Source organism: Crocodylus siamensis, chromosome 7 (genome assembly GCF_052110815.1).
Source record: "Crocodylus siamensis isolate JL-2025a chromosome 7, ASM5211081v1, whole genome shotgun sequence".
Lineage (NCBI taxonomy): Eukaryota > Metazoa > Chordata > Crocodylia > Crocodylidae > Crocodylus > Crocodylus siamensis.
Window position 1 is genome coordinate 35,671,011 of NC_143401.1, and position 15,529 is coordinate 35,686,539.

The 15,529-nt window shown below is 44.1% G+C and overlaps 1 protein-coding gene across 1 annotated transcript in view; it reads right to left on the minus strand.

Moving 5' to 3' along the window:
- Nucleotides 1-6,525: 6,525 nt before the first annotated feature.
- LOC149859687 (rap1 GTPase-GDP dissociation stimulator 1-like) overlaps nt 6,526-15,529 on the minus strand; it is a 35,507-nt gene continuing 26,503 nt past the window's right edge. Inside the window, exons 7-10 of the mRNA XM_090057346.1 lie at nt 14,873-15,012; nt 11,380-11,506; nt 10,149-10,277; nt 6,526-8,079 (exon numbers count right to left, since the gene is read on the minus strand). Coding sequence (XP_089913472.1) covers nt 7,928-8,079; nt 10,149-10,277; nt 11,380-11,506; nt 14,873-15,012 — 548 coding nt within the window. The 3' untranslated portion in view covers nt 6,526-7,927. The remainder of the gene's footprint in view (nt 8,080-10,148; nt 10,278-11,379; nt 11,507-14,872; nt 15,013-15,529) is intronic.

Genomic DNA, 15,529 nt, shown 5'->3' on the forward strand with positions numbered 1-15,529 from the left:
TCAGGAAGCAAAAAACAGCTTTGCAAAATCAGCTCCGTGAAAGCACAGATCTCAGTGAAGCTCCATGGTTGGAAAACAAGGTGGTTGCATTATTAAAGCAGTTGGAGCATAGCAGTGCTGCCTGGTGGTTGAGTTGAGAATACAGCACCCTGAAGGGCAGCTTTTCTGAGGGCTCTGTAGTACTGGTGCTGCTCCCAATGCTGCTGCCTCCTGTCTGACTGTGCTTACCTGACACCCAGTAGTGTTAGACAGTGGTCTGTCTGTGGGGGTCTGTTCTGGCTGGCAAGTGCAGGGGTAAAGCTTTGGGGGGGCTCCATATTGCAGAAGACGGCACAGTATAGGGTGCATTTGGGGGCACCAAGGTGGGGTGAGTAGGGGACCACTGAGGGAACAGCATGGTGTAAAACTATTACAGCAGTCAAGCAAGGTTACCAATCCAAGCTGCCTTTTATTATTATTATTTTTAAAACCAATGATCTGCAACCTTTGTACTATGGTTTGACACTGGCAGTTCTCCAGGGTCTGGCAGAAGGGTTCCATTTACATTATGTACACACGTCAGTAAAAAAAATGTTTGGTCCTCAGTAAAACCTGAGCAGATCATCAGTAAAAAAAAAAAAATTAAATAAAGTCTTGAGTTGGCAACCCCGACTATGCCAGTGGCCCCCTGGGGCCTCCTCTGCCACATGGCAGTGGAAAAGGCAACCTGTGGGCCCCAGCAGCAGCATGTTAAGTGCTTTTGGGCTGCGTGGCTGCTAGTTGGACAGCCCTGCTCCAGGATGCATTATATAGAAATGGTGAGATGGACCTTGTCTTCACTACAAAGTTTAGGCTACACTGCTGACATGCTGTGTTAGAAAAACCCACCTTTTAGCTGGCAGAGCTTGTTTCCCTCTGTGAAGAAGGCAGCTTCTATGACTGTCTGGCAACCAGCTGGAGCCATGTGTTGATGCTCCAGTTCCTTCAGCTAGCTGCCAGGTCCTTAAGCATCTGGTGTCTTCCCAAATGTTCTTATAACAATGGTGCTGAGTAGAACAACATGAAGTTATAAAATATTGGTCTGCGCATGCTGTGGCAGTTTGGTTTGGTAGTGGTTGCTGTCTCCAGTTTTGCTGGCAGAGCAGGCAGGTACAGACTAGTGGTTTTCAACCCTCTTAGCCTCAGGGTACATTATGGAAAATGCTAGCTCTTGGTTTTCTTTAATTTTTTTGACTTCAGAAAAATAATAGTGCAATCCTTCTGTTGCAAAGAACTCTAGAAAGACCACAAGACAAAGTTTTTGACACTGTGAATTCCTATTAGAAAACTTTGGGTATGTCTTTATGAATCTTGTTTGTGCACCTTACAGTGCTAACATTGTGGGGTAACCTGTGGCATCCCTGAAAGGATCTCACAGCACCCTGATTGAGAATCACTGGCCTAGATAGTCTACATCTGGTCACCCTTAAGATGTGAATAAATTCATATTTATTTGCTACAGTTACTACGGCTTCCTAAACTTCCTATGTCAAATCCCTTTTATAATAGACAACTTTATAACAATGCATATGTCTAGGCTTCTGAGACCTGCTACCTAAAACCTGGATACTTGTAATTTTTAATATAATTTTTATATCCAAATATTTTTAAGTTTTGATGCATCTAAGAAATAAATTCCTTATTCCATAGAGGACAAGTCAAAGTTAAAAATAGAAATGCTTTGGAGTAAAAGTTTTGAAGCACTAACAGAAACTTAAGAAGGCATTTTATTTCATCTCTTGTTGAAAGGCAAGCTGTGTAAGCATGCATATTATGTATAGTATAGAATGCACACATTATTATGCAGTATGTCCTTGCTGAGCCTCTTTATAATTTAAAGTCTTCTTTTAAGCTATGACACAGTTCTAGTTTCTACTAACAGTCCATTCCAGTGTAATAATCTTCCTTTGCTCAATGCCTTATCAGTGCATCTAGAATGGCTAGCTTTCAGGGTGTCATGTGGCCAACACTTTATATATTTGTACAGAAATATTTGTGCACATAATCAAGAGTCCAGTGACAGAAAACTAACCGAACGTGCCATGTTTTGCTATGTTCGGCTGCAGGAGTAAACTTTTGTGGCCCTGATTCTCTTAGTGTAGTGTATGCTAGAGTTTTCAGCCTGTTGTAGCATGAGTTAATAGAGAATTCTAGTTAATTAGCAAGTGTGTTTTGAGAAGGTTAGTTTAGATACTGTATTCACCAAACACTTGTATTTCAGGTACAAATATTTGCCTTAACTTTAACACTGAATCTAGAGGGCGCTTTAATTTACATCAGCTTCCCTTGGACTATTCTTGGGCTTTTCCAGAATCTTCAATGATATGGAATATAGAGACTTTGGCCCTTGATTTAATCCTTGGGGCAGGGCTGCTTAGAGAGTGTAAGATCAGTTACTGCAGCTGTACAGTGCGTCTGCTAGGGGTCTCCTTCCACATGTTGTCACAGAACAGTTCTGGTCATTCATGCTGCTATAACAGTAAGTGGGATGTAATATCCCTTGAAGTTACCATCTCTGAATCCTTGCAGAGGCCTATAGGAACAGCCTTGTGTGACTCCAGGGAGTGCTCCAGAGCAAGAGCCAGGAAGGCTTAAGCAATACTCCCTACCACACCCTCAAAAAATAAGAGGGTTGCAGGAGACTTCCCTTCTCCTATGTCCCACTGAACAAGGGAAACATTAACAAGGGCTTGCTCACAAACAACTGGGAAGATTCAGGGAGCTACCTCTACAAAAACTACAAGGGCACCTGCTCAACCTTTTAAAGCATAAAATCAAGACGCATAGGCACAATGTTCTCTGAGCTAGGAATCTATCCACCTACCAGCAAGTTTTCTCATAGCACAGGTATGTGAGACTGATTTATCTGTGGTAATTACTCACCAATACTGTCTCAAAGTACATTGCAAAGCTGATTGAGAGCTTTGGGTGAGGGTCAGTATCATGGCTAGCATATCAAATAGGAGTGCTCTGGGTTTACTTGCTCACCTGATTTAGATTAATTTTAGTGGCTGCAGTCTTAGTGGCTGCAGTCTGGGCTGTCCAGCTGTAAAGCACTTGCACAGTCTATGTTTGTGTTATGTATGAGCAGCACAACATAGTAAGGCATTGTCTGCACCCTTGTCTCTTCTGTTCATTAGCTGTGACGTATGTATGGGGGAGACGGCTTATAGGGTGTTCTGGTTGTGGTGTGCCAGAAAGACTGGAGTAGATGTTCTTGTACATACTTTTTTGATGATTGGTTGTCTGGGAACACAGGACTGGACTTCATGGCCTGCATGGCTCCCTTCCTGTCTTACTTTTGTAGACCTCACCATTATCCAAAGATAAATCTATTGATTTAAATATGACTAGTTGTGTTAATAGGTGACCTGTGATAGCAATGGGCTTCCAAAAATGGCCCGTGTTTATTTTTAGTTTTTCTTTGGCCTTCTCATGTTTCCTATTTTGTTTTCTTTTATAGCCAAGAATAACTTCAGGTAGGCTGTTCCAGTAAAACAAAAGAAACAAAGGATCATAGGCAACTGGTGCCTCTTGAGTCTGGGGGGGCACTCGCAGAAGCCAGTGTTGGCAGTGGGGACGGGTCTTGTGAGCACCTGCAGAAATCACTGATGGCATCAGGGCCGGGGCTAGCTAGCACCCACAGAAGCCAGTGGTGGGGTGGCCCTGTCAGGAGGGGATGTGCCCCTCCCTTCCAGTCACCTATGCAAAGGATTATGCTAAGAACCAGTGCTCTTTTCCATTAGGTTTGTTCTGACGTAGAGGGTGATACAGCTGGTAAATGTGTGCAAGCTGTTATTTTCCTACCATCCACTGAGTGGTCATATGGCTATACTCAAACACAGTTTACACTGCACTTACAGAATGACTTGCTTGGAGTGGCTTTGAAATGTGTCCCTTCTCATGAGGGCTCTTACGGCGATGCTTGTTAGATGTGAATTAATTGTAAATGTAATGGAATGACCACTGCATTTGGAAAGGTCACAGATTTTGAAAACTTTATTGGAAGCAGAGGTAGTAAATAGGGCTGTGTAAAATTTTGGCAATCATTTCGTTTAGTTTTGGAGGTGTTTTGACCCATTTCAGCACCCAAAATACCAAATCCAAAATGAAACAAAACTATCTGAAATGTTATGAAAATCTTTAAGATGTTTCAAATGTTTTGGAGCTGGGCTTGCAGGGAAACAGGAACTAAGAAGAAGGAGGGGGAAGAGGGACGGAAGGGCTGCTCTGATATTGACGTCTGTAGGTGGCCGGTGTCTGCGGGCTGTCCCTGAGGTCTCTTTCAATTCCAGAGCTATGGGGGAGGGACAGCAGCCTGCTGTCATCCCGCACACAGATTCAGGGGCTTGTGCCACCCCGGGAGGAGTCTGGCACAGCCCCACAGCTTCCCCAGGGGGTTCAGGCTCCCAGATCTGCATGCAGGATGATAGCATGTTGCTGTTACCAGCTGGGGCCAGCACCAGCGCCCACATCTGCTTGGCGCAGCCCATGCTGAGCACAGCCAGGGGAGCTGCAGGAGAAGCCCCCGTGGATGCCCTGCCTGACCCCATCTCCCACCCGGCCCAGCCTCCTGGCACTTTAAAAAAAAAAAAAAAAAAAAAAATAGCCCTGCACTCACCAGCTGCAGCAGAGACTCTGGGGCCTCCTGGCAGAGCACCCCCCCATCCTCCATGCCTTCCTGCCATCCCCACTCCCCACCTGACCCCAGCATCCTGGCACTTTAATTAAAACGAATAAACAAAAACAACTGTGCTCACTGGCTACAGGAGCAGCGATTGGGGCTTCTGGGTGCTCATTGCAGAACCCTGCCCCCCAACAGTGTGGGGCAGTGGGGATCTTCCCCCCGCCTGGCACCCACACAGCAACTGCCCCGTGGCCTAGGCACTGCATGGCTTGCCAGGGCGCTGCACGCTGTCAGGGAGCTGGAACATTTCCAGCAGTCGGCCAAAGCCTGGCACTGCTCAGTCCCAGTGGACTCCAGACACCATGTGGCACCCTGCCGAGCCATGCTGCACCCATGCCAGGTGGCAGCTGCCATGCAGGTACCAGGTGGAGGAGGGGGGTGATCCCACTGTCCCGTGCTGCACAGGGGGCTCTGCTACAAGTGCCAAGAGGCCCCAGTTGCCAATCCTGCAGCTGGCGAGTTCGAGGCTATAAAAAATAAAAGTACCGAGATTAGGCTGTGGCAGGCAGGGGATGGGGCTATGCAGGGCAGCCATGGGGGCTTCTGCAGCTCCCCCATCCAGGGATTGGCAAGCACAGTGGAACTTGCAGCCACCCAGCTGTGCCTGCCTCTCCCCAGCTGATCTGAATCTCTGAAGCAGATTCAGCCGAATTTAAACAGAGGAGTGATCCGAAACACTGAAATGAATTGCTGTCCTCCGAAACGGCTGAATCCAAAATTGAAACGAGACAGCTATTTCACACAGCCCTAAACTGAGAGTCATTTCATTTTAAACACAAGCCTATAACTGTAAAAATAGTTTGAGAAACTGCTAATTTGGCATTTCAGCAGCCATGTCTCTGCTAATTCTTAATTAAGCATGCAGGCCATGAGTTCTGAATGATTTTGTTGGCCTCATATAGATTTATTTTCTGAAATTTTTTTTTTTATTTCATTAAATATAAATGTCCTAGCTCTCTGCTTCTTCAGAATCTCCTCTTATTGAGGTTTGAATCAGGACCTCTACGGCTTAGGAATAGGGTCTTCCCATAACTTGGTTATTTGGGGACACAGTTTCCTTCAGAAACATCCCTCAAAATAATAAACGATGCTATGTGGTGCTGGTCAGGCCACAGCTGGAGTACTGGATAGACCTGCATAGACTGCAAGACCTGGATAGGTTACAGGGGTGGGCAAACAAAAACAGGATGCGCTTCAATACTGAGAAGTGCAGGGTGCTACACTTGGGCAGTAGTAACCAGCAGCACTCTTATAGAATGGGTAACTCCCTTCTTGAGAGCACAGAGGCAGAAAGGGATCTTGGAGTCATTACTGACTCCAAGATGAACATGGGCCAACAATGCGAGGTCACGGTTGGCAGGGCTAACTGGACCTTGTCATGCATCCACAGGAGCATCTCAAGAGAGTCCAGAGGAGAGCCACGTGCATGATCAGAGGTCAGGAAAACAGATCTTACGATGACAGGCTGAGAGCCATGGGACTCTTTAGCCTGGAAAAGCGCAGGCTCAGGGGTGATCTGATGGCCACCTATAAGTTTATCAGAGGTGACCACCAGGATCTGGGGGAATGTCTGTTCACCAGAGCGCCCCAAGGGATGACGAGGTCGAACGGTCACAAACTCCTGCAAGACCGTTTCAGGCTGGACATAAGGAAGAATTTCTTTACTGTCCGAGCCCCCAAGGTCTGGAACAGTCTGCCAGCGGAGGTGGTTCAAGCGCCTACATTGAACACCTTCAAGAGTAAATTGGATGCTTATCTTGCTGGGATCCTATGACTCCAGCTGACTTCTTGCCCTTTGGGCAGGGGGCTGGACTCGATGATCTCCCGAGGTCCCTTCCAGCCCTAATGTCTATGAAATCTACTTCTATATACACAACAAAACGCACACAAGTCAGGACAAATTTTTTTTAATAAAATTAAAATAAGCTATTGTCAATGTTTCGTTTTTAGTATATAATTGTTTTTTGTGTGTTCCAAGGTGGCAAAACCCCTTCCCGAAAAGGAATACTTCTGAGGGAAAGAGGAGGGACTTTGGGCACCAAAGGTCAGTCCCAAGATGGTGACCAGAGGGCGGGGCACCTGTCAAGGGACAAGGTTACCCCTGCAGCCCTTGACCACTCGCCAAAACGTGTTAAGCAACCCTTCAGCCAAAATAATTGCCTGCCCCTGGTCTAGCTGCATCTTAAAAACTTCTAAGGATGGAGATTCTACAGCCTCTCTGGGTTGCCTGTTCTTTGCTACTCTCCTAGTGAGAGAGTTTTTCCTTTATATGTAACCTAATCTTTTCTTGCTGCAACTTGAGAATATTGCTCCTTGTTCTATTATCTGTCACCAAGGACAGTATACTCCATCCCCTTTGTAACCACCCTTCAGGTAGTTGAAAGCAGCTATTAAATGCCCCCTCAGTCTTCTCTTCTTCAGACTAAATAATCCAGTTCCTTCAGCCACTCCTCAGAAGTCATGTTCTCCAGCCCTTGAATATGTTTTGCTGCCCTCTGTTGAACTCTCTCCAATTTGTCCACATCCTTTCTCCACTGGGGAGGCCCAAAACTGGACACAATACTCCAGAGGTGGCCTCTCCAGTCCTGAATAGAGGGGAAGAATCACTCTATGGCAACACTCCTGCTAATGTGGCCCAGTATGCTGTCAGCCTTCTTCACAACAAGGGCATACTAAAGACTCAGAAATTCTGAGACAGCGCCCCATCTCTTTGGGCTTCTTCCCAAAGCAGAGTGCTCTATGCATGGCAGTGGGGTTGATTCACCCTTCAAGCAGATGTGTACCAGCTACTGCGGTAAGGTTTGAGCCTCTGCTGCTGCTACCTCTACTTTTCCAGAAATAATAAGAAAAAAATATTGTCTATAGCACCCCTCCCAGAGGGAATGAAGAACCTCAGGGGCCTCTTTCTACTGCTTCTACAGAAAGGGAGGCTTGTCCCTGAACTCACCTTGATGTGGGTTGTATTTGGCCCTAGATTGCTTTAATCTAAACCCTCCTATGCGCAGTGTGGCTGCAGTAAAGGACTATGTGTATGCAGACAAGTAGACAAGTTTATGTGCAGTATTGCAAGTGAGACTCTAAAATGACAATGAGGACTGTAGCCTGCATTGTGTTAATACCATTTATTTGGACAGCAGTATGATAAACACAAGGTAATTGGTAAAAGCTGGCATTTTATTGTAATACTACACCTGTTGAAGAAAGCAGATGCCACATAAGCATTTATGGAGAAGAGAGCCTGGTGTTTTGAGTCTTATCTTTCAGTATCTGTAGTGTCATTACAGCCTGATTGACCACACATGCATTGCTGTGGCTACAAAGGGTTTCCAAGGTTTCTTTAAAGTTGTCCTCTTCTATTTCTTGTCTCAAGTCACCTAGAGGGAGATCAAACACTGACTTCATGTGTTCCAAAAGAGGTGTTATAAGCACAGACTAACTACTTTTAAATGAAAGATGTTCTTTAAATATGAGAATTTCTTCAGTCTCAATTAGAAAGAATATTTATTTCTTGGGGAATGACTTACCCTTTGCAAATGTAAACCAAATAATTACCCATTTAACTATCTCTTCTCTAATATACTTCCAGGAAGAACCAGTTGATTAGGTCTAAAATATTGATTGTATTGAGAATGTTACCAGAAAGATATTCACTCCTGCCTTCACCTAATGCAGTACAATTTGAATTCGTATTTCATACCAGGAAGGCTAGATTCTCAGCATCAAGGTTTATTAGCTGTCAGTGGAGTGCTAATGAAACATATCACTGGTCAGACCTTCAATAACTGTCAATTCTGCATATCTCCGCCAAGATCAATAGAGCTACAATGGTTTTTATACTGGCTGAAGATCTGATCCACATGCTTTATAGTTTAGCAACTTAGCTCAAACTATTGGTATGAAGACTCTTAGGACAAAGACCTCAAAGCCTACACCTGTAGTAGATTTTTAAAGTTAGTTTTCAAAAATAAAATATTAAAACAACTTTACATCCTTCTTTATTTTTTCTTTTGTCTGTTTAATTTTTTAAAAAGGAGAAAGGGCAGATTCACTATTGACACCCAAGAGTCATTATGTCTTGTTTGCTTGGTATTCAAGATGTGTGCCCACATCTTGAATGCTAGGTATAGTTCTGGTCCCCACATCTTAAAAAGGTGGTAGTACAACTAGAAAAGGTACAGAGAAGGACAACCAAAATGATCGGGTATGGAGCTCTTGCCATATTGGGAGAGAATAAAAAGACTAGGACTCTTAAGGCTGGAAAGGAGAAGGCTGAGAGGAATAGCATAGAGGTCTATAAAATCATGAAGGGTGTGGACCAAGTAAACACGGTACTGTTTTTCACCAAGTCCCAAAATACTAGAACTAGAGAGCACCTGCTGAAATGTATAGGTGGCAGGTTTAAAACTGACAAGAGAAAGTACTTTTTATGCAATGCATAGTTCACTTGTGGAATTCATTGCCACAGGAGGTGTGGAGACAGTTAGTACAGCTAGGTTCAAAATGGGGCCAGACAAATTAATGGATGATAGAACTTTTAATGGCTATTGAACACAAACGGTTGGAGTTGTTTTCTCCGGCATCTCTAAACAAATGATGGTGGACGGAGGGTATTGAATAGGAGATAAACCACTAGAGATAATCTGGTTCAATTCTTTTCCCTCTATAGCATTCATTTTTTTCACTTTTGGAGACAATGTACTGGGTTAGGTGGACCATTGGTCTGACCCAGTATGGCACTTGTTATGTTCTTATGGTATTTCCTTCTGTGCTAGGATGGCATCCACACCCCAGCATCAGTGTTGAGAGCATGGTAAAGAAAAAGGGGACTGAGTTCAAGGAGCCATTATATTGGGCTGCATTATGGTTGCTGTAACAGCTCCTTGAGATGAATGGAACAACTTTGTAAACAGTTATCTTGCTCTGGGTTGACAACTGATGCATATAGCTCCAATTCTGAAGCATCAGGAAGGTAGTTTAATGATATCTTTGCTGCTTACTTCAGACTTATGGCCAAACTCACCTCTGCTCATATTGTTAATCTCAGTCATTGGTTCAAGTTCTGTATTGGACTTAATGTGTCATATACTGACAACTGTTGGGTGGCCTGGTATCCAAGAAGATCTGGACTAGGAGGGAAATTTAGAGGATTAAGTCTTTTAACCCAATATGAGCCTTGCTGTGCTCATTCAATACTGATTTGCCTTGTCATGCTTTTACCCACAGGTAGTCCCAGAAATTTCAACCACCTTCTCAAAGAGAAAGGCTTACTCAAAGAAAGTAAGACTGAGACCTTGGTCCTTTGCTAAGAATGAGAAATATGCATATTGTTGCTGTTGTTTTGCTACTTGGATACAGCATCATGACTGGTTTGATAATACTTTGGTCACAGAATGTTTATGGTTCTATAGTAATGGGTAGGTTCTTGCTGTCCAAGTGAAATTACCTGAATTAAGAAGATTGTACAGTAGGCTCATTGAATTGTATTTCACCTCAGGACCTGTCCTCTCATCCTGTAGAAGTTTATGCAAGTTTTGAACCAGCTTTGTCTCTTTAAATGAATCTTCAAGGACTTCTGTAAATCGAGTAAGATTGTAAGTGAAATTCCTAGGATGGGTCACATAAGAAAATGTAAGAGTTTGTCAGGCTAGATTTAAAAAAAAAGTCCAACTAGTCTTTTTGCCTGGATAGAGCCTAATCTTGTGATGTTTTGAATGCCATCAACTCCCAATGACTGTACTGACAACTCTACTGGCCTTTTCTCATTTTTATGGTCTTGGATATAGGCTACAGAGCATTTATATAATGTACCTTGCATAGATCTTTATTATACTTGCAATCAATTACTCCCATCACTGATTCAAATTCAATAGGAGATTCATTTCTGAGCCTTCACCACCGAGGGTGCTAGCTGTTCATGTTGGATTCTTGTAGTCTTGTGCCTCTATTAATAGTGTACAAAATATGCTTTCAAATGCAAATGCTATTACATCTCTGAGATGGTGTTTTCTTCTCTTATAATTGTGAAGGATGCTTTCCAAAGGTGTTGAACAACCAAGTTCCAGCTGAAACAAATGGGAGCTGTGAACGCTCAGCAGAGAGCTGAAAATCCAACCCACAACTGTAAATTGGACAATATTTTAATTTGCTTCATTCAGAATTTCTGCAGGATTCTTTAGTCTACTTCTTTTCTACTTACTAGTCACGTGCTTGTATGATGCTTTCTTATATCACTTTCTCCTTGAATCAATTCCTACTCCTCATTCTTAAGTAAGAAACCTTGCATAATTTGGTCTCTACCTGTATTTTCTTTTCTGTTCCCTATTCACATCCTTTTACTTATTCTTCACAATCTTACCTTATTTCCCTCTCTATTCCCCCTTTTACTTGCATGTGGTCTATCATGCTGTTCAGTATGCACAGAATAGTTTTCCGCCCCAATTTGTCAGTCATCTTCACCCAAATCCATCCTAAAGCCAATATCCTGAAGAAATCCCTTGTCCTTTCCTTTTTCTTATCTGTTATCTCTAGAATAGTTAGAAATTGCTTCGCCTGTTTTATTTAGACAAGAAACATACCTTATTATACGCTCTGTAAATTGCTGCAAAATTAACAACATGACAATATGACAACTTTGTGTTAACAGTCAGATCAGCACTTTGGGAGAGGGAGAGTACCTAAATTAATTGCAGATGCTATGGCCAAGGCAATCAGAGCTTCATTCTGCATGATAACATGCTCGCTTGTAGTCATGGAAACCAGGTGTTTCACTCCTTGCGCCTGCTGGATGGCTTTGACTACTTCCTGTTGACAGACAAATAAAAATGGTCAGGTAAAAATATCACAGAATAAAATCAGAACCATAAGTAATACTGGACTAGGGTTATCATATTTCCAATTTAAAAAAAGAGGACACTTGTAGGAGGGGAAGGGGTACACAACTATGTAGGGGGCAGCGATATGTCTGTGCCCCGCCCCTGCCCCTCACTCCCAAGCCACCACCCCTCCCCCAGCTCTGCTGCTATTCCTCACTCCTGACCCATTGCACCCCATCCCCCAGACTATGCTGGTGCCTCTCACTCCCAACCCGCAGCCCCCCTGTCCTTGCTGATGCCCCTGATTCCTGATCTGCAGCCCCCGCCCACTCTCCTATCTGCAGCTGCTGGGGCTGCACATACAGCATGTGATCCCCCAGCCTCCAATCATCTTTCCCCTGCCCCAAGCCCAAGAGGCTCCTTGCTGGGGCAAGCCCCAGGAAAGAAGAGGCAAACCAAACCCCTGATGCTTACATTTGAAAAACCTGCCTGGATGGAGGACAGAGAAACAAAAAGAGGACATGTCCAGGAAAACCTGGATGCATGGTAATCCACCCTACACTGGGGTGATGAATGGAAATCAGATTTCACTCCTGAATGTCTCTAAATAGATCCAAATAAATTTCCTGCAATGGAAGAAACTTTAACCTAGATATTTGTGTTGTATTTTATCTATGCTGCTGGACATGGGCAGCTATACACGTGCAGTGAGGACACCTACATACATGCAGAAAGGCAGCTCTGACGTGCTATAAATACAGCAAATCAAAGCAGACTATTAATAGAGTCTGCTGGAGTGTGGTAATTAATACTCTCCAGCAGACTCCAGCACCATGTGTGTCAGTGTCCCTACACTGAAAAATGGCAGAGGGGGTGCTTTAACTAAAGTTTGTTAGAGCTTTAGTTAAAGCACCCCCACCACCAATTCTCACTGTGGGACTGCTGATACACTTGACGCTCCATGTGCTTACCTCCTACAGCACGTGTATAAATGCCCAGAGTTTCTTCTCCTTTGGTCACGTATCTCTGCTTGAAAGCCAGCTTAAATTCATTGACTTGGAATACCAGTGCACACGTGCTCTCTTATTTATATCTGTATATAGATGTATTTAACATTTAGTGTTTTATGTTTCAAGTTTCCATTATTGCAGCTTTTGAACAAGCAGAGATTCAATTTGCTTTATCTAATATTATGCAAATTATAACTCTGTCTTATTTCATTGCCTGAAAAGGAAACAGAAGTTCAGGAGCCTCTGAACTTTTTCTTCATTTTCAGGTAATGATATAAAGGCCTTAAGTAATACATTAACAGTGTTTTGGTAATCAGGAATACAATATTCATCCTTTCCTTTTGCATGTGAACTCATTAGAATTTCTGAAAGATTGGTATGAGACAGTGTGACAGAGGGCCATCCTGAGGCCAATCTCTACATCGTCTCATCCACCTTTCCTGCCATGCCTTGTTGTAATGAAAATAAATAGACGGTTCTAGGCAAGAGGCTGTCCTCTTAATGCCCTAATCCCCAGAACATTCTACATGACTCCAGTCCCTACTTTATCGTGTCCCAAGCCTTGGAGCTGTTACACTGTTGTTATCAACTCTATATGCCCCCTTGGCACTGAGCCCTCTGGCTCCTGTGTCTCTATACCACTTGGGCACTGAGTACTTTGGCATCTGGCTCTGCCTTTTTCTGGTATCTGGCTCTCTGTGCTTCTGTCTCTGGTGCCCAGCTGGGCACCTCTCTCTGGTGCCCAGCTTAGCGCCTCTCTCTCTCAGTGCCTCTTGCTCTAGTGCCTGGCTCGGTGCCTCTCGCTTGGCACCTCTCTATTGGAGCCTCTCGCTCTGGGACCTGGGTCGCCACCTCTCACTCTGCCTGGCTTGGTGCCTCTCTCTCAGTGCCTCTCGCTCTGGCATCCGGCTTGGCGCCTCTTGTTCTGGTGCCTGTCACTCTGGAGCAGAGCTAAGCACCTCTCGCTCTGGCACTTCTCTCTCGGTGCCTCTCGCTCTGGCACCCGGCTCTGCACCTCTTGCTCTCTGGAGCCTCTCTCTCTGGTGCCTAGCTTGGCACTTTTCTTTTTTCTGGCACGTGGATCTATGCACCCATCAGTGGGCTCTGCCCAGATTGTGTGCCCTTTTCTTCAAGTACTAATGAGGCCTCCAAACCACCCCTTACAGCCTCGTCCCAATCCACTGGAATAAACAATAACACAAATACAAGTCCCTGGGCTACAACATGACACTAAGGATGACAGTGTCTCTTTAAGAGGGTAAAACTTGCACCCTTAGGACAACACATCTCTTAGCCCCTGAATCCTCACTGTTTTTCTAGACAGCAAAGTAGGCAGCACCTAATCTCAGGTAGCTCGCTTAGGCAGAGGCTCCTTTCCTTGGCAGTTATTAAAGAGAGAGAGTATTCCTGCTAGTTACAGACATTGGCTTATATGTCCCCTGAGGCCCTGTCTCCCCCCCACCCCTTCAATTGAAGGTGAGGGCTAATTATCCTATTAGGCCATTGCTTAGGCAACCCTCAGCTGTGGGGCTCTGCTTAGCCTTCTGAGCATCCTGGCCAGGCTGCTTCTGCCCTTTAAAGCAGAAGGCACATCTTGGTGCCCTGCTACAGACAGTCTTTGTTTTTTTCAGTTTAAAAAAAATATTTGTTTCAAGTGTGATAGTAGTATATAGGCAGACAAAGTTCTTTATATGAATCTGATATCTTTTATTAGACCAACTTAAATAGTTGGAAAACAATTATTACGCAAGCTTTTGGGTTCAAAAACCCTTTGTCAGGCTAAGGAAGTTTCAGCAATTGGTGTGTGCTCTTCCTGGATAGAATGAAAAGTAAAGCAGCCAGAGGCTGGTCTGGTATGCATACAAGACAGGTAGTCAGTGAAAATGTAGATTGAGGAGTAGATATATGCTCATGTAAACAGAAGATTGTGCCTAGTGCTTCATGGAGGGCTCAGGAACTAGTATTTGAATGTTCCACCTCTACGTTGCTGGCTGAAACCCATCCAGCCCAGGTGGTTTAGTGACTTAAAATTGTTATCAACAGACACCTGAAATTTATGCAACTTACTCCAGTCCAGCTGACAGGTGTTACATACTTCAGCAAAAATGGCACTGAACATCCTTGTTGTTTCAGTTTAAAGGCCAACGACTGAAGAGTTCTAGAAAGTGTTCTACCCTGGGACAGTCAGCTGGTAGTCAGGCTGGTAGTGAGGCTTTCTGGAGGGGCAGTGTAGAAAAACCCTATGTCCTGTTTGTAAAGTAGAGGACCTAACTCTCCAGGGATACCAGGCTAGCTATGAACACACATGACAAAAAGAAAAAGAATTAAACCAATGCTTTTCATACCTGGGATCTACTGTGACTCAAGAGTGATGCCAGTAGCCGGTTTGCCTCTCCACAAACACCAGCTTGGTCTTTGGAGTTGCACCATTGCACAAGCCTGTTGAGCAGAGTAGTGTCCTGCCCCAGTATCTCAGCAGCTTCAGCTGAAAAGACAAGTAGGTGGTTTGAACTGGTAGCAGAAGGATGCACCAGAAAAGAGAATCCTTACAGATTCTTATTGCTGTTCATGTTCTCCCCTGTTGCAGCTGTATACAAGGGAACTGTTATTGGGTTTGCTTAGCAATATGCACTGCAAACAAGCAGATCAGGACTACAGGGGAAACTAAGTCAAGCATAAATATTCCAAGCAATTAAAATGTTCCTTTGGTATTAGAAAAGGAATTGGGGCAAATCTGGGCAGGTTTCCCAGGAAATCTGTCTCAGTGACTTATGCCAGCTGGGGCCTGGCCGCCTTTTCCTGGCCTAGCCACTGATTTATTGTGTGTATCTCTCCAAATTTCTCTTTATTCACCTGTAGAACAGCCTTCTGGGCTGAAGCCATGGTTGTTGTTTTTATAGAAGTCCTGTGTTTTTAATTAAAAGCATGGAAGAAAAGCAGAAACACTACTTCAAAGGCAAGTTGAAGTTATGGGGCACAAGTCAGAAAATAAAATACTTTGA